Below are 23,673 nucleotides of genomic sequence, written 5' to 3'. Positions count from 1 at the left end.
GTTTTTTATGACAGCAGATAATTAGCAACCATACATCAAGCCTGTCGAGCTTTGGATATCTCCACATGCTAGCAGCACACCCTAGATGCGACCAGTGAGAATTAGGCTATAATAGTGGAGTTTGAAGAATGAGATGGAGATGAGGTCACAGTGACCTTGACCTTTGACCTGTGACCACCAAAATCTTATCAGTTAATTGCTGAGTCCAAGTGGATGTTTGTGCCAAAGTTGAACAAATTCCCTCAAGGTCTTGAGATATTGCAATCAAAAGAATGGGACGTACAAACAGAGGACACCAGGCTGCCTTTAAGAGATGGAGTCTAAGTTATCCATCACATACAGATGAGCATGGTAATTACATCAAGATATCAAATGCAAGGGTCGCATATCAACGAACCAGCGTACAGCAAGTCAGTTATATTGCATGATGATAAAGATCCAGAACATAGAAATGCATGGAAAATAGTATCAATATTTTAGTGAGCCATAAAAAAAATTTAACAAATCAAACTCGTGTCTTATTAACAGGAGCCAAGCTCCCCTGGACTCCCATGTAGTTTGCACCCTGGACTCCCACAGTGAAACTTCTCAAACTGTCCCAGTTGAGTCTGTTTCTGTCCTCAGAGAGCTTCATCTGGAGCCACAAATGTGTTAATGTAACAACGAGGGAGTCAAGTTTCCCACAGATCACCAACCCTTTCAATTTACATCACGCTGCTCAGTTTACACAGGACCCATCGACTCTCGGCTTCTGTTCTCGGGGGAGATAGAGCCGCCTGAGGTGGTTTGAGAGATGAATGTTGCACACGGAATGAGTCTACCAGATGATGAATTTCCAACAATTATGGGCTTAAAGTGGCACCTTGAGATGTGTATCATGTGACCGTGCCCTGTGGCAGTGGTGTTCAGGTATGCACTGAGCATTACTAAAGAGTGACAGACCATGAACAGTATGTGGTTTTGCACCTGTGGTCTCCAAGTCCACTTCCTTCCATAATTTCCTAACCTTCAAACTCTGACCCACAACCTCTGCTGCTTAGCCCACTTAAGACCAACATGCCTATCTCTGTGGCCTATATCTCACATCAGACAGAGGCAAGGTGATGTGCTCGTGACTGGTGTCTGGTAGGCGGAGGAAGGAGCGAGTGAAATGAGGGCAGCGAGTAGGCTGAGGCTCTTGCAGTAGACTGGGGAGAACAGGGACTCCTGGGACTGCTGCCTGGAGATTAGTGGGATAGTGATTGAAACTCACACAATCCACCCACTCTGCACTGCCAGACTATCAGCTACGCTGGCTCTTTGTGTAATGCAGTGAGGTATGCTAAAGGACAGCATTTAAATTCAGATGTATGCAAACGACTTTTCTGTGATCCTTTTTAATGAGGAAGACCTGCATGTGTCAGTCATTCAATATGCCAAGTGGCTGCAGGGTCTCATGTGAACTACCTGAGGAGATGTGCTGCCTTTGGCTGCTCCTCAGGGGATTCCTCTGTGGTTTCATCCTGGCAAACTGAGTCATGTACAATCTCCTAAGTCTCGTATGGCTCGTCTACAATACTCGTCAACCCAAAGTACCACTTCTGAATGTAATTACAACAATTGAACATTAGTTCCTCCTCAGTCAGCACACCACAGGAGTGTTACATAATTACCACCAACATTAGCATAGAAATTCCGCAAGGATGTGGTCTCTGATTCTCTCTCACATCACCATGTGTTCAGAGTGGATTCTACATATTTTAAACTGACTTTTGCTCTTCTCACTTCAATGTCTTCATCACTGTTTGGGTGGCTGGCATGCCTGATGGTGCATCTGCTGTCTTCCCAGATGAAAACCTACAGTAAACTCTGCAACCTGACAGATGGAATACACATTTGATTGGCAAATTGAACCCAGACTTCCTCTACAGCAGGGACGTTTTGGAAGGGACAGGAAGTATGTCCTTATATTCAGTTTTAAATAGAAGCAAAATCAGCTGCAATTCTTTGCTGTGTTGACCCAGAAACAGCTTTTTTTCTACGTCGTGCCTCTCTCTCTAACACTCAGACAGGCATGATAAATACACACACCCACATACAGTATGTGGTACTGTAAATACAGTGCATGCACACTCATACAGTGTCCCATGCAGACAGGTGTGGTAATCTCTCCCTGTGTTTCTACTTTAAGGGTGGTATCTATGAATTTTGCAATATTTCTGCACACAAGCCTATTTTATTTTGGGCTCATACCTGATGTAACCTGCAGTGAAGTTTATAGAAACCAAGAGCACAGAAGCACTGCCTTTGTTGGTCTATAACCTCCTCTTACCGTCTACTCTTCAGTACTTTAGTGGGTTTTCTGTGGCAAATTGTTTCTGGGTTTCTAGGATTCTTCAGAGGTCTATTTGTTCTGTGCCATCAAGTGCAAATGAAACACCCATCAGGTACCAATTACAGCAGCCATTAGACAACAAGTACAAACAAGCCCCTATACTTTTGGATAAAGTGCTCTCAGACCACCACTGGCTAATCCTTATTCAAAGAAATAGTTTGACTTTTTGGAAAATACGGTTATTTGCTGTCTTGCAGAGAGTTAGATGAGACGATCAATGGCACTCACAGCTCGTCTCATTCAAGGTGCTAGCACCCACACCCAGTAGGTTTAGCTTAACACTGAGACAGAAAAAAAGTAAAAATATCAAGCCTGACACTAAAGGCAATGTCCCTCAGGCCGAAAATATGGGCCTACTTGCAGTAAATCACACGTTTGCATTTGCATTGGATAAATCGTGAGAAGAACTGCTCACATACTATGTATTACCCGTGATACCAAACAATTTCACTCGAGAACACAACAAAGAACCCTATAAATCATGCCATCATGTGCACACGAATGTGCAGTTAAAAGCAGATATATCTCCGGTTTAAAGCTTACTAAAGGTACTAGTTGCAGTTTTTTAAGAGATTATGAGCTGGACTATTTCTTGACAGTCAAACAGAGAAGACTCAATTGCAGCACCCAAGCCAAGAAATGGGATCTCACAAAAAAACCCCTCTAAAACAACATATTGTCATGTTTGCCCTTTTTGTAGCCTACACATTAACCAAAATTACTATAATGTGTAAAGTCTAGTCAAGTTTAGAGATGTGAGAAGACAGATGCCGTCAGACAGAGTCAGACTAGCCTGGCTTTTCCCCATTTGCAGTCTTCGTGCAAAGCTGAGCTAACCCGCTGCTAGCTGTAGCTACATAGTCAGTGCACAGATGTGCAAGTTGTTGAGATCTTGACAAGAAAGCAAATAAACATATTTCCCAAAATGTTCCCAAACGATCGCATTTCTGTGCATACCTTTAAATATGAATATTATATTATGTGGCAGCATTTCCAGCTACATGGAGGGCCACTGAGTGCTCTCACCGTCACCACAGACGCTCTGCTATCACACCAATCAGCTAAGTGCCAGTCTATCTAACACCAAACCTTTCTTTCTCACTCACATCCTTACACTCCCTCTTTTTATTTCCCTCGATGTGAAAGAAAACCTTTGCAGTATGCTATAAACAGGAAGGCAATGCAGGCATGCCAAAATAGCCTATATGAAGAAAGACATCGAGGACGGAAATATTCATGTGCATCATAAATGAAAGACTGATACCATATTGTATGGATACCAATCTTTCATTTATGATGTTTATAATTTTTTTCTGTGCAGTTTATTTGATGTTATTTTGTCTTTTTACTTTTATTTGTTTTACTGTGTGGGCCATGTGATTGCCTCCCATTGGTTGTTGCTAATATTTAAGTGAGGCCAAGGTCATAAAGGTTTCATTTCACACTGGGGAGGGGGACACATAAAATAGGTGGTTTGGAAGTCTTCTGCCAGAAAATTTTGAGCATCAAACACTTAATTTCCTACATTCTGGTAAATTTTATGCATCAATTTGTGCCTTTTCTGCTTCTCTTTATTGAGTAAATGTCATTAATTGTGTCTGATACTTTAATGTTTTTATTGGGAGGGACTAAAGCACATACTCAAAATAATGAGGGGGATGTATCCCCTGCATCTCCCTTCTATGTATGAGGCCACACCCGTGGTGTCTGCCTTTAAAAGCTCTTGCAAAGACCTACAGTGGTTGAAACATGATTTTTTCTTTTTTAACGCTTTAGCTAGTACAGTAAAGGCTTTTAAATAATTCCTTCCTCATTGATTTACTGTATTTCTTCTTATATTTAGGAGTGCCTGGATTGCCTTCCTGCTTATTCTGTTTTTTTTCCCCTGTTTTCCAAGAGCACCCAGCACATTTATTTGATCTACGTAACATTACACAGAACAACCAGTCATCTCTTTTTCCTTTGCAGCACCCTCTTCTGATTTGGAAAAGAAGCATACTTGTGAATCTGACAATCTGCTGTTGGAAAATGAGACGACTGCCAACCGGTTTGATGTAGTCCAGTGAAAAGGTTCCAGCCCGCCACAAACAATCAACAAAATTACAACATCAATGAGTCTATTTAAGGATGTGTGTGTGTGTGTGTGTGTGTGTGTGTGTGTGTGTGTGTGTGTGTGTGTGTGTGTGTTTCACAGGGAGCATTAGTGGGAAAATAACAGGCTGAAAAGAAAATTAAAGAAAGCTGAAGAAAGGATGTGAAAATTGTGTGCGTGCATGTGTGTTTGTGTGTGTGTACATGTGTGTGACAGCATATTTATTTATAGGAGCCCCTTGGGAGAGGAGTGCCATTACTGTGCTTAGGTAGAAAATCTGTTGGGGCTGTGCTAAATGTCACACTAAGGTGGCTTCATCACTCCTCGCAGGCTGTGCCTCATTAGGATGAGCAACACCCTGTATAATATCATCAACCACACCTCGTCTGCATTGTCCTTCCAAATCTCTTTGTGCAAACACCATTTAAAAAAACCACAACAACCTCTCCAGAGATAGCAGTTGTTAAAAAGACAATGTCACAGTTTCCTCTGAAAATTCATGTTGCGGTTCCATTTTTTTCATACAAAATTCATTAAACATTGAAAAGAGACATACTCTAGGTTTTTTAGACTTTCTATCATTAGTGATTACCTTGGTTTGACTTGCATAAGGATTTAAAGAGAGTAGGCGGAAACATTGATCCAAAAATCGAACTAAATTCCCCAGGACTGTTCCTCTCTCAGCAGACAGACAAACTGCCTTCGTTCTGGTAACATACACTTATCCCTAATACAGCAGCTGCTCTTTTTGGTCCGCACAGGTGAGAAGGTCACAACAAAGATCTTTTCCCCCGTGCCGGCTTAATCTGTGACGATCATTAAAGGTGAGGTCACAAGCTAAACCTTTGACCTCAACTCCCACTCAGACCAACCCAACCAAGAGCTGTATTATCTCTATAAACCACTCTTCGGCTCTCCTCAGAAACTGAACATCACAAGCTCCGTGTGGGGGCTTGATGAACTCAACCTCCTCATTTGAGGAGTATATTTTGAAATCTGCACCAATCACGCAACTGGATCCAGAGCTCTCTTCTCCATTCGTAAATGCACGCATCTCGCTGTGAATGCGAGCTGTAAAATGAGAGCAGCGGATGACGGGATTTAAACATAGCTCTTATGTTTGCTTTTTGTTCTCACTCTATTTGCTGAAGAGCAGAAGCTATTGAGTGAGACGCGTCTGGAGAACAATGGGTATCTCTCTCACCCATCTGCCTCTACTCCTGCTGACATTTTCACTCAGTCACATACGTGTGCAGCCTCAATTTTACGCTTTTCATCTATATCAGGTCTTTTAAAGAACTGCATTCATCTCAGGTAGACAAACCCATTGGAAATTAATGTTTACTGTACCGTCCTCTCTTAATTTGTTACCAGCACCAACTCAAATGATGCAAAGCGATATGCTCATCACAGCTGTAACCAGACGCTTTGTTTAATTCAGCCTGTCTACCATGGCAGACATGATGCTTCACAGTGAGAGGCTGGAGGTGATCTTGTGTTAATTGAACCCTGTTGTTGACTGCTCGTCCATGGAGCTTCCAGGTGTTGGGTTCTGTATCAAATTCAGGTAATTACTGTTGCTCAGTCTGGCAGCGACTATGAGCAGCAGCACGCACGTGGATCTCCTGCCTTTGTGCAGAGGAGGACTTCAAACAACTACATTTTTAATTCAAGTAAATGATCCCAAATAATCATTTCTCTACCAATTACTCTCCCCATTTAGAAAATTGTGAAAACATTTTTTCTCATATCTCTGGTGAACAAAGAATCCAAAACAGAGAAAATCCTTGGGTAACTAAAGTTATAGGCAACTGTGTTTGACATCAACAAAACTATGTCAAAAATCTGATTACGAAGTTTCACACAACTCGTACAGTATAATCCAAGTCTCATTTATCTAGTCTTATGCTCCTTTCCAACAGGGAACTAAATGAAAAGTGACACTTGTCTATGCTGTCTTTAAAAGCCAGACGCCATTGACAAAAACAGTAATTTTACCTCTAAGTACGGGAGCTGCTTGTCTACCACCGCACTGATCATTTAGTTTGTTTGTGGTATTGTTTGACTTTGGTGTTTTAAAGTGTAAGTTTGTATTCACCAAAGTCCCACAATAACATTCATAATAATAACATTAAGTGGCTAATGGAGGCAGTGGTAGAACAGCAGCTCCCATGTTTAGCTAAATAAAATTATTGTTTTTGTCAACGGAGTCACTTTTAGTTCAGTTCCCTGATGAAAAGGGCTGTTTGTTTGGGGAGTACTGAGCATACTATTGGATAAATGATACTTGGATTATACTGCACAGGTTGTGTGAAGGTTTGTTAACAGATTATTGATGTAGTTTTGCTGTTGTTAAATGTGGTCGTCGATAGTTAAATTTATAAATATTTTCTTTGTTCTGGATTCTGTGTTCACCATTGAGGCATGTGAGAAAATCAAAGTTTTCTTCACAAAGTCAAAAAAACACAGGCTCAGTAAGTAATATACAAATGATCATTTACTGGATGAAGTACTCTTTTAACCTCCAGAACACTTTCTTCCTCATTTTCATTTAACAAAGCATTTCCCTGCACAGACAGCAATAAGCTAATGGACCTAAGAGGAAGAAACATGTTGAACCTTTTCTCCCCTTGTGTATCGTGATCAGTCCCATCTAAAATAGGAAGCCTACAGCCGTCAGTCATTATTCAAAATATGCACTCTGCTCATCATTAAACTACCACAGTGGAACTGTGAATATAGTATGCTTTGTTGTATGTTCTTTCCCTGAGAAAAACTATGCTCAGTCATTCAGAAATAGCCTTTTGCAGTAATTCTCTGCAAGAGACCAGCACTGCTTCCACCGGGAAATTGCTTCAGTATAACTTTCCTTACAGATTATAGCACTGCAATCTATTTCCAACACACAGCTAACGATGACTGAGCTTTCCCCTTCAACCATCTCATTTGACCAGAGGATAACATGGTTGATGAGCAAAGGCTATGAGTGGATGTAAGTATGGGAAAATCAGTTGAGCTCTGGTACTGTAGCCAAACAAAGGCACAAAGCTCTGAACTTCCACAGCTACATTGTATTTCTTTACTATAAGCTTGGCAGCTAAGTGACCCTGGACAAGGTGTACATGACGAAAGCAGCTGGTTAAAAATGCATGAGCCATCTTTTTGTTGTGCTGTCACCAAGTGACGACAGGCATCGTAAAGCACGTGTAACACTTGAGTTTGGGTAAGAAGCCAAAAGAGCACCATCAGAGAGCAATGTCATGAAGACAAATCTGTGAAAGCTCTGAGATGGATTACATAGATTGAGGCTCAATGGAAAATATATCTGCTGTCAGAAAATGTATTGGACTGACTAAAGAATTTCATTGCATTATTCACTCATGCCTGTCATTCCTGTTGGGGTGGCTGGGAACTGACCTTTTCAGTCTCCGCCTGCGAGTGAGTGGTGAAAACCTTGCTGTGGTGTGCAACTGTCGTAGTTTTAGCATGCTATGGCTTTAGGTACTAATGTCTAACTCTGGAAACTTCGGTTTTACTCTGCGGTTGACCATTCGGCCCCTCACCACTCTGCATCTCCCTGAGTGATGTTCTCTCGCTGACAGGCCCGTCTGAATAATGAATGAAGCTCTGCAGCAAAGTAGTCCTGTCTCCGTCCCCTCCTGATTGACCTCTCACCTTTTTAAATATCAGTGTCCACAACCCCAAACCCTGTTGCTCCAATGTGTGAGGACTGTAAGGAAAGTCAGATGAGGTATTGTACTACAAATAAAGCAAGGATTTTGTAGGTCTGTCAAACAGAGATACTATGCAGTGAGAGTCTCTGTGTGTGCATGTGCAGCACACTGTGTTGCCCCAGCTGGCTTGCGCGATAAGCTAATGTAGCATACTAGATCACCTCTCTCCATGAAAACTGCAGGGCAATGGAGGGGTAACAGTTGCATACCTCTTCCTAAAACCATATGCTCCAAACTGCAACTAGTCGAGACGAGACATCTGTTCTTGGTCAAATGGACTGATGTAATATTTGTCATTTGTTATTTCCACCCACTCAAATCACAATGTCAGCATTTGGCAAATGCACGGTTGAATCATAATTTCCCAAATACTCTGAAAACTGTCACAAACTGAAACCAACTCCAGTTTCTAAGAAGAAATTCCCAATAACTCTTAAGTTTATCATTACAGTTATTACAGTTAGTTTCCAAGCAAAACCACTGACCCTAATAATCAGTTTTTGGCTTCTTGGGGCAGCGGAAACCAATATGGAAACCAATATGGGTTGGAGCAACATGCTCCAATCCCCATAGACCACCATATTCAAATGTGCCACTCTACAGCAGAAACTAACATGTTTACAGACCGGTACAAAAACAATTCTAGTCTCTATAGCTTATTTCAACATTCATGACAACTGTCGTTGCCACAGTCTGAGCAAGATCCACCTCTTGCTCCTCTACAGCTTCACCCTGTCATCCCAAAAAACAATGTTCAGCCACACAGGGGAAATATAATAATGTATAACCAACCTGGGCATTACATTATTTATGCAGTCAGATAATTAGTCAAACATGAAATAGGTCCAAAAGAAGAAGACAGTTTCTGGCACGCAAAGTGAGCAGTCTGTCCGTGCTGGTAACACAGCACCTCCATCGATGAAGGAGTCATTTAAGACCACAGACAGAATCCTGGTGTTTGAAACAGCGTTTAATGGAAGAGAAAACTTCAGCTCCTATCTATCATTTCTTTAAGATCTCATTACATTGTACCTACATAATTTTTGGCAATCTAGATTCTGAACACATGTTCAACACAAATCATACTACCCCTACTTGTGGCCCAAACTATTGCCAAGAAAACAATACTACTAAACTGGAAAAGTATAAAAATCAACATTTCACAATGGTTGGATCTCCTGACATAATGGATAAGAAATGAACAGCCAGTTCTGCAAAAAAGCCCAAAACAACCTGAACAGTTAATATATTCAACATGTCTCAGATCTATCTGGCTGTGGGTGAGCTGATGCAACAACTCAAGTATAAATGTAAATGTATGCATGTAACTGGGGTATCAAGTATGTGGGAGTGTGTATGCATGAATAGAAAAAATTAATGATAGTGAACCTAACCAAGCCTTCAAAGCTCGCCTGTAATGAATTTAAATCCAAACAGACCACACCCTCATTATATTTAATTTTACTTCCTTTCTCCCTCTTGCTTTTTGTTTGGCCTTCTCCTTTTCTTCTTTTTTATTTTCCAATGTAGTTATTATTAGGGCTGTCAAACGGTTAAGTTTTTAAATCAAGATTAATCTCAGAATTTCTGAGTTAATCATGATTCATTGCGTATTTTATTATTGACAAGGTAAAAGCAATTCTTACCAGATTCTTACCAGATTGTCTTGATTAGGAATCAAATGGCAGCAAAAAACTTCATGGGACTAGCATAAAGTGGGCATGTCTGGGAAGGGGAGACTCATGGGCAGTGGTGAACTTAGCCATTTGGGGGCTCCAGGCAAGCAGTCATTTGGGGCCCCCCGCATCCATCAGTCTAATGTACTGTAAAACATGTCATCATTGGTTTTCCAGAGGGTGCCAGTAGGTTGATCGTGGCCTTGTGTTTTACCGTATCTTGTGACAACTACAAAGTGAGTATACCACACAAGACAATAAGAAATCAGTTATGGAGACATACAGTATAATGGACTGACTGATCTCTCCTCTCAAATTCAAATCAGCTTTATTGTCATGAGTGTTTTTCACATTGTTGCCAAAGTAAAATAACAGATAATTATTATTATTATCATTATTATCTCTTTCTCTCTGCTTGTCTTCATCTCTCCTCTCTGTCTTTGGTTTCATATCTCCTATCTCTCTCTCTCAGCTTTTCACAAAAAATCCATTTTCAGTGACCTAAAACACAGTTTGTGTGTGGACAAAAGGCCAAAATGCATAGAAAGAGCTACATTTTCATTTTGGACATGGCCAAATTGGTGAATGAAGGGTGGGGGTGGGGTTCAGTAAGAGCTTAATGAAATAGCACGGAGCACCTAAAGGTCAAATTGTCAAATGTTCATGAAACTGGCCCCAATGCAATGTGAAAGCTCTGACAGCAACAAGTCTTTGAAGTCTCAGAGAAATCATTTTGGCTTAGCAAATACGATGCATGTGAAACACACTCGCCAACGCACAAACAATTTAATCCTCCTGTCTGCAACTGGGTTGGATTTTCTCTATTGATTAGCAGCCACTCTGATGGGATGTGTTATACTTCCTTAGGTGAATTTCCATGTGTGTGTTTTTCCACACACTGATCAAATGACATCAAAAGCACATTTCAAATCAATAATGCTAATGTCTCTCTCAGTTTACTGCACAGCCTCATTAGAGTCTGTGTGGGTGTGACTGCACAATTAAGATCTTCATGTGCAGCCCATAAAAGAGGATGAAACAAAAGACGGATATCATGAAATAAAACTTGGCAGAAAAGAAAACAGGAAAGCAGGCTACACTTTGCTATTATGTGTGGATTAAATCTATACATAATCTTTGTTTTCCTTGGATATGGCTACTAAATATTAATTTTGGATCCATTAATAAGAGCGGATTATAAAAAGCGAGAAGATGAATTCTCCGTGGGTGTTATAGAATATGCAGACAGCTATTATCTCTATGAATTTATATGAATAAAACAAATATATTTCTAAAGTTCTTTCTATCTTTAGAATTGGTACAATAATGAGAGCTTGCATGCTGATTAGGTTACTTGGGCTTGAATAATGAGAGGAGGGGGACAATAGAAAAAAATAGAAATAGGGTGATGAGGTGATAAGTGAGCAAGGAAGAGACAGAGAGACCCTGTTTTCCTCAATCAGTCTGCCAAACTCATCCTCGTGACTCTGTGTAAGCCCACATGGCGATTTATGGCACTGCAATAAGTCTGGCAGCTGTGAAACTGTTTATCACTGATTTATGGCGATTCAAAACTCTAAGCACAATGGAAGAGTTGCTGTCACCCGGCAACAAGCCTTGAAAACAACTCATAAAATACACTCTGTTGGATAGCCCTGTGCCTGGCTATTACACACCAGTATAGTCGGAGAAAGGTGGGAATGGAGGGAGAGACAGAAACACGGGGAGACAGAGGAAACTTTCAGCTCCATTACTCGGAGGCATTGCTGAAAATAACAACAGAGGCCATAAAATCATAGTGACTGTACTGCTGCGTCTCTCTGGTCCCACTGCACTCCCTGTGACACAGCGCTGGAGGTTAGCATGAGTGACTGCACTCCCTCATGCAGAGCTATCAGCATGCAGTGGTTCGTGGGAAGTCACACGTCTTAGTCCCTCTCTAATGGCTGGTCAGGGTGCGTCCTCACTCAGCCCAGCTTGCCTTACATCTTAATGTGTTTGCCATCGATTTCCTCCCTTTTTTACAAAAAGTCGTCTGCCAGGCCGCATGGGGCGAGCGTGCAGTAGGTAACAGAACACAGTGGATATCTCCACACAGAGCCGGGGTGCACTGAGTAATCCTCACAAACAACAAAGCAAAGCACTTACAGTGAAGTCAATCGGGCATATCTGATGTGTGGTAAGAAGTGCCGTTACTGCCTCTAGTCATGGCTGTCTCTGGCTCACTGAGAGGAGAAGTTTCCATGCAATTAGTTCAAACAGCCTCTGCCGAGGCAAAAGAACTAAGTGTCAGTTTTTATAGCTCAGTATCCTGTTCTGGACCAAAGCCTCAGTGGGTGTACTGAGGGCTGCGAGGCTTTTAGGAGACACGAATTCAAAGTCCCAGGAGTTTCAAAATAAGTGTGTTAAGTGAAAGTTTGTAAAGCTTAATAGAAACTTGTGAACCTGCTCGTTTTCTGTTAGTGGAGTTATCAGTACGGTCAGTTAACTCACTCTCACATCCCATCTCATGCCAGGAATGGATTATCAATTTAGTTCTGTTTGTGTGTGTGTGTGACTGTGTGTAATTGTCTATGTAGCGTCTCTTTGATATGGTGAATCTCCTTGTTGTGCTGTGTGTTATATATATGCTGTAAATTAAAGCCAATACAGTAATTTATTTAAAAAATATATATAAAATATAAATATATATATTCATCTTTATAGGGTATGAAAGGTGGTCAAAACAAAACAAAACAAAGGCATTAAAAGAGTTCATCATTTAATTTATTTAAAAAAAAATCTAATTGGATCTACATCCCGGATGTTCTGACTCTGTAAGATATGTGAGGTAAACTACGAGGTATATTTTTACCTAAAACCTACAACTGTAAAAAATGATTTAGAGGTAAAACTTTAGTTGGATAGTCCACCTACATGTAGTTTTTAGAGTATATTTAACATTTTAACAGCTTCAACAATTGAACTGTTTCGCTTTCGTTAACCTATGCTGCAAAGGTTGCGTGAATAGCTCAAGTTCAACTAATTATTTTGAGAATACGTGATGAATTGTCAGTTGGTAAATACTTTACAGATAATCAGTTAAACTTCTGCAGACAACGTGAAACAGTTGATTGTTGACTCTCAACTAATAATCTGGTGAAATGTTACAATACCCTATAAACTATCTGTAGCTGGACTATACAAAGAAAGTGGTACCTGCTAGGATACTGCAGCGTATCACTTTCGTAAAAATGAACTTTCTTTGTTCACCTGAAAGCACCTGATTCTGAACTTAACTCTAAAATTATTTCATAAGATTTGATTGAAAGTGGTCTGTCAATATAGGCTAACAACCTGTTATCACATGATTCAAATTTGACCTAATCCCTATTGTTGCATGGAAGTACATGACATCACCTTTTCTCAGCTGAGGCCCCACCCTTTTAAGACCAGTGAGACGAGCACAGACGCAACATAGGAGGCAGAGATCTCTTGTGAAATAACAAACTGTTACTAAATAACTGTTCTGACTTTTGCAGAGTTCTGTGTTCATGACTTCATCACCTAAAGTAAACTGATTAAGGACACAGGTGTTCAGGGTCCTTAAATAAAGCCACATTCTGAGTTTATATCAATGACTGTTGTGATGCTAAACCCCTGGGAGTGCGATTTATAGGTCAACTCGGATCCCTCTGAGACTGAGCTGCACCTTAGGGAGAATTGAGCAACAGAGGCATGCTGAGACATGCTGTATCACATAGACTGGTTTCACTCACAAACCCACTTACCCTTTCCTCCCACTAGGCCATGCTAAAAATGACGATGTGAGTTTCAGCAGCACTGTTCGGTATCAACAACTACAGCTTATCTTTTATTGATGAAAACATTACCTGCAAGTTTTCCCTCAGTTTCCAGGAGTCCATATTGTTAAGCTAAATAATTTAGAGGGCAGACCCATGGTAGAAATGCAGACTCAAGTGGGTCTAAAACTATTCAGCAGCAACACTCTCAAGCAGAAAGACAGAAGATCAAGTGCAGCACACATGGTGTCCTTCACCACTGCTTTGACATGAAAAATGGCTTGCCCCAGCAAGGGCTGGGGACTATGTATATTTTTGGGGAGGTTATAACTCCCAAAGTTCAAGGATAATGTGACATCTGGAGCTATAGATATTCTGGATCACACCTTCTCTCTCCGGCATAAAGTCAAGCCTTATTAATGTGCAATTAAAATTTAATCTCAGCCCTGAAAAATAAATGAGGCGGAATATGTGTTTGGGAACAAGCCATTTAACAGATGCAACTCTTCTATTAAGCATCAGAAACAAGACTGCATTTAATGGCTGTCATTTAACCTCAAATTGACCAATTTTTTTTTTTTTTTACTGTGGGCTGTCTCGTGGGGAAACTAAACCATACGGAAATGGCCTTTTTGTCAAATGACGGCTGTCTCCCTGCCCTTTCTTTTGTTCAAAAGTTTCTCAGCGCCTAATTGTACACACTGTGCAGCTTTTGTGTGTTTAGCTGAGAACAAGAGCTTGCGTGCAAGTATGACCACTAGAGAGGGTTAATTGTATTCCTTTTTTTCTGTTAGTCTGTGTAATGAAATTCAAGCTGAATGACACAGCCACAGTGACGGAGACATTAGTCAATGTTAAAATGTATAATGATGTATGTAAAGAACCAAGAAGTGCTTCATAAGGTGGAAATTGTGTTTGTACTGATTTATTTATTTATTTTTTAACTAATGCATATTCATTAGTGATTGTGCCATGGACCATGTCTTGAGCCTATTATGAACTTGCAAAGTAAACATTGTTACATAACAAAAACTATTATTATTTGGTCATGCTCCTGACCATAATTTGCTGTATACTTAATAAACCACAGCAGCGCTGAGTAAGTAATGCAGCAGAGTAGCTTCTCTGTGACCAGTATTCACAGATGTAGTATCGAAGGCTAGAAGGCTCAGTGAACTGGTACAGAATTTAATTGCTTTCAAAGTAAGGGCAGATAGGTGTTAATTTGAATGTTTTCAGAGTAAGGCCCATCAGGTAAAATTATAATAGTGTATTTACCTCTTTCTTATAGCTAACCAATCTTCATCATTGTTATGTCTCTCACAATAATGAATGTTGTGTCTGTATCACGTTTGGGCCACATTAAGACATTTTAAACTCAACATATAAGCAGCATGACAGTGTAAATCACCTCTAACAAAGTGGATATGGATATGACAGTCAATTGTTGCTTTTCATGGTTTCAAAACAAACCCTACTTTATATTTTTTGCACTTTACATATATTCTTTTACATTTGAGCTTATCTCTTGGCTTGATTTTGAAGAGAACATTTCTACTAGCCACATTCTTAGGCTTTTGATAGTTACATTTTCTTACCATTATATGTTTGGATAACAAGAAGATGAATAGCAGCAGTACGTGTTTGAATAAACAAAACCCGTTTCTTCTAACATTTAAGGTAAAAGATGTGGACATAAGAATGTGTCATCTGCATAAAAAATTAGTCTGTGTTGCGAAATGATGTTATCAGTCAACACGAGCAGGTCCTAAAACATACACTTGAGGAACTCCAACTTCAATAAAGGGGACTAATTTAAAAGCAGCAACATAACCTGAGTACATGCAATAAACCAGCTTTTATAGAAATCCACCATTGTGACCCATTAAACAAAACAAACAAACACTATGATGCCTTTGCCTGAAAAGTGGGTGTAAGTTTTTCTTTTTATTTTTTTGACTCTCGAGTTAAACTTTCCATTATAATCTTACAAGGGGCAGTGGCTGAAATTATGGTCTGATTATTGCAAAGCATTTGTTTTAGATTGCAGTACATTCCCTGTATGAAGGTATACCTAGTAAACTCAAAAATGACATTTGCTACTCCTCAAAGAAGGTAGATCAGGTAAAGTTCCTGTTGATGGTTTAAAAGATATAAATTTTATCACAATGTTAAAGTCCAGTGGTTTTAGGAGGATAAACTGGCAGAAATGCTATTCTATATTCATAACTACAGTATGTTGTCTTTAGTGTATAACCACCTGAAAAGGACAATTGTTGTGTTTTTGTTACCTTAGAATGAGCTGTTTTTCCCTACACATGAAGCCAGTCCCCTTTGATGGTGTCCATCAAACAAACAAACTAAAGTCAAAGTATCTGCTAGATAGGGCATTGGAGTTTTCGCATCAGCCACTGTAGTTCTTGGCAAGAAATGAAAAGTATTGCACCAGAATTTGAATGTAACTCACACAATTGGGAAGGCTGTGATCACGTGACCAATTGAATCATCAGTAAAGAAGGAAGTAGTATAAAGAGCAAAAGTAAGCGTAAGAAGGTAGGCTGGAGTGGTGAATGGGTCAAACACACACAAGACTTTCTCGCAGGAGGACAGTATTTGTGTCCCATATGACACCACACAAACTTTTAGTTATTTAAGGTATGTCATCACCATGTTTCTTTTCACAAACGTAACCTAAGAAACTTCACCTTAAGTACATAACTTCATGTTAAGTAGGTAACATGATAACAACATTTGTGGGGAGCTAATTCATTACATATCATATGAACTATGGTATGTGCAATTTTGTTTATGCAATTTGTATGAGGATATGTTAACATTGGCACATGGGAGAAATTTCAGCTGCTTGCATACTGCAACCTCTCTGCTAGATGCCACTAAATCCAACACACTTGATTTTTAAATGCGTGGTCAAGAAAGTATAAAATTATGACTGATAACCTCAGATTTATTTTTCTTGCAAATAGACAGCAGTTTCATAGATAAAATGTGTGGTGTTAACATTAGGGTTTGACAGAAGGAATCGGTAAATCACAGACATTCCTTTCTTGTTAGTCTAACAGTCCTCAGCTGCCAGGAGGTCTGCCACTCGGCATGAATACCAGAGGACCTGGTGTTGGATGAGGCTGTATCTCTGGTTAATTAGAGCACCGAGGGGTACTGAGAGCGTCATAAATGGAGAATGCCCCTCAGCAATGTGACTGAATATTTAAGAAAAAATAATTAAAAGCCTCTGCTATTCAAGGTCAGAGATGAAGCAGGTTCTTTTCAACAGATGAGCTGAATAAATTATGCAGTAACTCCTGTTCAAGGAGATGTTTGAAAAGTCTTTGAGTAATGATTTGACCATGATATCTTACATATTTCTGTGCACGCAAATGTAACAGCTTCAGGCATTTTAAGCTGAATTGCATCTGGAAAAAAAAGCTTGACATGCTCTCTTGAAGACATAATCTGTTGAACTTTTTTGCTATTGCTAGTAAATGTAGAGTGATTGAATGACCTCTGCACTGTTGTATTTGTAATATGAGTAGTTTAACTTTTTTTTTTCAAATACATTTTTATCTATACAATATCTATCTATCTATCTATCTATACAACCACATCTTATTAAACTTGACATGAGAGTCTGACAGATCGTCCAACCACTGAACATTGACCCAGTCACATCTTTAAGTTTGTTCACTTAAAAATGCTGTTAACATGTCTATAGCCATTGATCCAGCAAAGTGAAGTACTCTTGTTCCTGGAGTGTGAGCTATAAGCTTGTTAATGATGATTGAATGCTGGAGTGGAAATGAGGCAGGGGTGGCTAATGAAGCCAAGAGGGGGAGACTGTTGAAAGGAGGGGAGGACTGAGGGAGTTATGAGATGATCTAAAAATATATATTCTGTGCACGAGAGTTTCTTGCAGTCGTGATATGGATTAAACTCTAACAATAACTGTCATTCTTTTCCCCCTCGCCGGTGTTGGTAATGAAAAACAAACACTCAATAATTACCCCAAGAGACCAGCATGCAGACAATACTGGTTCGGGAACAGCTATCTGACTGAAACCAATAAAGGGAGACAATGAAGGCTGTCGTGCTTTTACCGACAAAAAAGGGGGTTTAATTGACTCACCAGAAAAACAGCACCGAGTCTTTTCTTCTCAGGATAGTACACCTAGTTAAGATCATTGATTTAAGCGAAGGAACAAAAATAGTTTCCAAAGTCATACTATTCAATGCACACTGATGAATGAGCAAAAGTTTGCAGACAGCTTTGACGTTCACCTCTGAGTACAACAACATCTATTTCTTATTCTCTCTTCCTCCAGCTGCTGAAAGTGACAGATTAAAGGCCCTGGTTCAGGTTAAAAGAAAGTAAGACATCAGATCATGCAATTCTCAAAGAGCCTCAGGATGTTAAACTAGATTTCCTGTGCTCTTCCCCTTTTTCTCATTTTGTATTTAACTATTTTTCTAAATTTAAACCCTATTCTTCAGGACCAATCTCTATTCGGCCATGATCCCTCCACGTCTTACTGCATAAATGATTCTTTAAAACATAAATAATATGCCCACTGGCTGTATGTCATTGCTAACAAATCTCACAGGGATGTAAATTTAAACAGTATAGGCAGTGTGGTTGTACTGGGGCCCTTGGGGTGGTGGGTCCCATTAATGTGAGAATGGGCCCTTATAAATAAGTCATACTGCCACCTCAGAAATACACAGTGTTCAAAGAACTTATGTTAAATTGAAAATGGGGCCATTTGCTAAATATGCCATTGAAAAAGCAAACCCGTCTCCACCATGGTTTTCTTTTTCTTCCTTTTTTTTGTAGAACAGTAGCAATCAGTAACTAAATAAAAGGCTTATTCTACATAAACATAAAAAAACTAGTCATTTAAATAAATAGTTTCTTTTTACATACATTTAGGGACTATAGTAACTAAAACAAAATCCAAAAAAGAATTAAATTGGTCTTTAGTCTAATTCTGCCGGAACAGTTCTAAATATTCTTAATATGTGACTACCCCGTGGCATTTTTTGAAGTATATCAGAGCAAAGTCAGCAGCTTCACATTCTCAGCCAGAATCTGACAGCTGGTCAACCAGTAGCATAAAAAGGAAAAGGCTGTGAGATTGAGAGGGCTTTAGTGGCAACCAGCTGAAACTTCCCAGGTAGAATTATATCAGTGTTCAGGAGGTTTTTGCTATCTGCAGTCACCACTTCCTCTCCAAAACAGAAAGACCGGGTGATTCAAACTGGTAAAAACACTGACTAAAGCAGGTTTACATTAAAAAAAAAGTGTTCTTCTGACAATCTGGTCACAGATTGGCTGCTTATTACGACGGCTGTGGCTAAAATACAAATAGCCCTATCTAGAGCCAGTGTTTGGTGTGTCCATTCTGGGCTACTGTAAAAACATGGTAATGCAACTTGGTGCATTCCAGGAACAAGGGCCCTCTCCCTGTGTAGATATACTTTAAATGACTCATTCAAACATTACAAAATCACAACAATTGTTATTTTCAGCTGATTATACACTAAAGACAGGATACTGTATTCCACTGTGCCAATATACCCCTCTAAATCCGGAACACTGGACCTTTTAGCAAGATTTTTGTGTTTTAAAAAAAAGTTGAAAGTTTGAAAGTGGGGTTGGTGGGCACAACAGGGATTTTGAAAAAATCCCCGCTGAAAATTACAACTCAGACTTTTACTTGCTCTGCCCTGGACTGATAGTGTGGCTGTGTTGTGCATTACCTTAGCAGCAAACGATGAGCTGGGCTTCTCCAGGAGGTCCCAGAGTTTCTTCCTCTTCTCGGAACAACACGTGGTCGTAAACTGCTCTCCGTCCCTCTCCCTCATGTTCTCGGCCTCCCTCTTTAGCTCTTCGTTCATCTGCTCCTTTTTCTGGTGGTACCTGGCCTGGCAGCAGGACTCCAGGTAGATCTCGTCGATGCCCCAGAAGTCCAGCTCTTGGCTAAAGGAGAGCGCGCACATTTCCTCCATCATGTGCAACTTTCCGGTGCGGTAGAAGTTCAGGATGGAGGTGAAGGCGCCGGGGTGTCTGTCGAAAAAGTACTCGTTGTTATCTAAGCTGTAGTCGTCGCATATCTCCATGATGGAGTCGTGGGTGTTGCAGTCTCTCAGTTTGCCCAGTCTAGTGCGGGGCAGCCTGTCCAGCGTCCTCCACAGGACTTCGTGGAGGAGGCCGCCGACGTTGAGCCTCACTCGGCGGGTGTGGGTCTTGCTGCGGATGATGTCCATGGTATCCGGCGGCAGCGAGGTGCCCGGCCGAGACCCCGTTTTCATCATCTTCACTCAAGTCACTCAGTCACTTAAAAAAAACTTGAAGATGCAGTCCGGCAGATTAAGAAGACATGGTCCTGTAGATGACCGCATCAGGGTCCCTCCTCGGTTCTTCTTTTGGCTGCAATAAAAGAATAACTATTTAGGCGCAGTTGGACAGGCAGTAATGCTGGTGTCCTACAGTAGCAATGTCAGGTGGTTTATCCACTCATCAGAGAAGCAAATAGATATTTTAATCAGCTTTAACAGGCATAGCCGCTTTTCTTGCTGACAGGGTGGCGGTGTGAAGGGAGGGGAGGAGGGGGGCAATTATAAACTGGACTCCAGTGTGTGCGCGCTGTCCGGTGCTGAAGCGACTGTCTGTCACCCTGCAGACCGCTGTCTGTCGCTGTCCGCGGACTCTGGTGCTGAAACGTCTCAGCTCGGGTGGGACAGCGATCAATCCCGATTCAAAGGACCGACATATGAGAATTTGTGGCCAAACTGTCCAGATAGGACTCCTTCTTCTGTTCTCTATATGGATATTAAGCTGGCCTAACCGATTAACAAGTTTGATTAAGAGCCCATAACACATTTTATCAACCCCCGAGACCCCTGTGCAGTCCGTGCAAGTGTTGTTACCTCACACAGGAGTTTCAAAAGACAAATATTCCAGCAATTTATAAAGTTATTTTTTTAACTGGGAAAACATGTCATAATAACTACACTATTTTGCGCATAACTGAGTCATGCAACACAATTGCATTTATAAATATACTGTAGGTGCATGAGCTGGCAGTCAAAGTAGTAAATATTTTAATAATGACCAGCTACGCAAGATTGAGACGCGACATAAAATATCAAAGTGAAGCCATGTGCCTCTAAGATTAAACCCGACACGAATGCAATAAAGGAATCATAGTACATACCTGTCTCCTTATCCAGTTTCATCTCACGGGCTGACATCAGCAACATTTCAAGAGTAAATGCGTAAAAACTTAGGTCCGTCCAGGTCTCCGCTGCTCTGCTGGGAGCTGATAGGGGCATCATGAGCTGCGTGGCGACATGATGAAAAAAATAATTCTTTCACACCGATATCACCATGTCCAGCCCGCCTGTTCCACCTCTCTTGGAGATGAATCAACAAGTAGACTCTTGAGAGTAGCCGGGGATGCTGTGGGTACCTCTCCTCTACCTGCTCACTGTGTGCGTGCGTGCTGGCCGGTGTCTGTGTCTGTGAACGGGATCCTGCAGGGGGCTGATTTCACTCAGGCTCCTCCAGCGGCTGCAGCCTGAGTTTAACCCTCGCGGAGCCAGCGAGCCACAGCTCAGTGCATATACGGTATATTGTGTTTCTGCTTCGTGCAGCAGTATAACACGGCAGCAAACAGTGTTACAGGCACAAAAGCATAAGAAGCTATTTAAGATTCCTAACTAATACAGCAAGACTGTATTTCCATAAGGATTACAGCAGATCAAATTTTAAGTAAGACCGCTTACTATAACAAATCATAACAAGGGATAAAATAGTACCACATATAGACAGATCGCGTGAGGCCTCCTAGGAATATCATAGTGGTCTTGGTTTTCCCTGTAAATGCTTATTACACTGGAAAGTGATGAAAAACACTACGGTGCAACAGTCTTTGCAGAGATAACCTATCTGGCACACAGTCAGGCTTAGTGTAAACGTATCATTAATCCACCAGAAGGACTCTGCACACGACACACAAATAAACAGAAGCCAGGTTTATTGAGGCCTAATGAGACTGATTTTGTCCCTTATTTTGTATGCATCTTTTTCATCGCTTAAACATGGCATAATCTTTGAAATATACATCTGTCCATCCACTTTATACCAGGGATACCGTATATTAAAGATAATTTGGGTATTTTTGCATCAGTGGTCAGCAACGTCCGGCCCACGGGCTAACATTGGCCATCCAGCAATAATGTCTACCCCGCCAGCGGACTGACAGTCCCACAGATAGGCTGTAATGTCCAAATGGAGAATCTACCCCCCTCTGAAAAATGCTGAGTATACTTGTATCCATGCTGAGAGTGAGAGTGAATGACAGAGACAGACACGGCGGGCTGCACTGTAGCAGACAACACCTGGTGCTGGAATAGCAACAAGCGATGTGTGGTATGAAAAAAATACCGACAGCGCGTCTGTGCGGCTATAGGACCTCGCAGAAAGGGGCACCTGTTTCACAGAGGCAATGATACCATCCACCATCGACTTGCCCTCTAATATTATATTCTTTGCACGTAGCGACAGCTGCACGAAACGCATTCTTGTCTCTCCATTCATTAAATGCCCTATTCTCACCGTCAACTTTCATCTTTAGACTTTTTGATAGTGACATTTTATTTTGCTAGCTAGTAGTTTACTCTGCACTCTGCATACAACGTAATATCATACCTCCAGCACGCAAACAGTTAAAACGTACGTGAGGAGTGGGGTCACCAAAACCAAGAAATAATTCTGAGTAAAACTACATCAAATAATTATAAGAATAAGTCAGGCTCTGCTACATGGTCAATCCAAGAGGTGATGTTTTGTGTGTAAAAAAAGGAGCAGTCGTTTTCAAAATTAAAATGATAGGCGGCATGTTTATTAATATGAAAGGGGAAATAAAACCAAGCTCTTTAAGAGCATCTCATGACTCAATTCTATATATGAAATTAATGATTTAATTTCATAATGGGTCTATCCATGTCCTCTGTTATTTTTTGAGATATTTTTAATCCATTCTCTGCATATCCCACACCTGTGTCCTATAAGGTGGTCGGTCATAAAAATTCAGTTGCATTTTTCTTTATTTTTTTTAATCAATCAATTTCCTAAATTAGCCTTTGATTGTTGTGGCCCACCATTTAATTGCTTAGAAAAAAATTGGACCGAGGCCAAACTTACTTGTCGACCCCTGTTTTAGATGGTTTTGGTTGTTGTACACCACCAAAACAATGAGTGTGTTGCTGTACGACTGTCATACGAAATGAAACTCACGTGCCCTCATACAGAAGATATCTGCTAGAAATATGAACCTGAGTCCACTGACTGAACTCACACTTTGCAGATAGTTATAAAAGAATTAAAGTGGTGTTACATGCATATCTTGCACTGGAGCACCAGCAAGTCTCTACTGGATGATGTGATTCTGTGATGTCAATTATATTACCTTTTATTATTTTTACTGATGGGTTTATCATATATTTTAGGGGATTATATATTGTTTGGACTCAAATGTTTAATTGTTTTTGTTCATAAAATATGAATTAATTGACTAACTAAAATGTGAGTAGAAATAAAAACATGTTATTTGTTGGTCTTTTGCAAACCTGCACTGTATCTCACAATCTGCAGTCCCTGAGATCTGCTCCTACCAAGTGATCAGTTGCTTTCCAAACGACATATAAATCTAAACTTTCCACTCAGCTTCACTCTGCAAACAGCAGGCACGTGTCAATGTGACAGATGTGTGGCCAGCTCTGTTTACAGTACAGACAGTGCCCTCATTATAATGTACTCACTATTTAACACACAGCACCATGCTTCAAAGCTCCTGCAAATGACTCCTTTTGAACACTAATTTCAACCTCTTATTATTAATTTTACCCACAAAATAAAATGCTCAAATGTATATGACTGTGATGGACTTTACCCCAAAACTTAAATAAAATTTGACAACACAATATTGTACACAACATA

General features: G+C 40.4%; 1 protein-coding gene across 1 annotated transcript in view; it reads right to left on the bottom strand.

Annotated features, from left to right (window-relative positions):
- LOC121950904 (potassium voltage-gated channel subfamily B member 1-like) overlaps positions 1-21,525 on the bottom strand; it is a 53,479-nt gene extending 31,954 nt beyond the window's left edge. Inside the window, exons 1-2 of the mRNA XM_042496999.2 lie at positions 20,888-21,525; positions 19,431-20,100 (exon numbers count right to left, since the gene is read on the bottom strand). Coding sequence (XP_042352933.2) covers positions 19,431-19,985 — 555 coding nt within the window. The 5' untranslated portion in view covers positions 19,986-20,100; positions 20,888-21,525. The remainder of the gene's footprint in view (positions 1-19,430; positions 20,101-20,887) is intronic.
- Positions 21,526-23,673: the final 2,148 nt, after the last annotated feature.

The sequence above is a fragment of the Plectropomus leopardus genome, chromosome 2, assembly GCF_026936395.1.
Source record: "Plectropomus leopardus strain MGB_pleo_1.0 chromosome 2, ASM2693639v1, whole genome shotgun sequence".
NCBI lineage: Eukaryota > Metazoa > Chordata > Actinopteri > Perciformes > Serranidae > Plectropomus > Plectropomus leopardus.
This window is presented reverse-complemented; position numbering and strand designations above follow the sequence as displayed.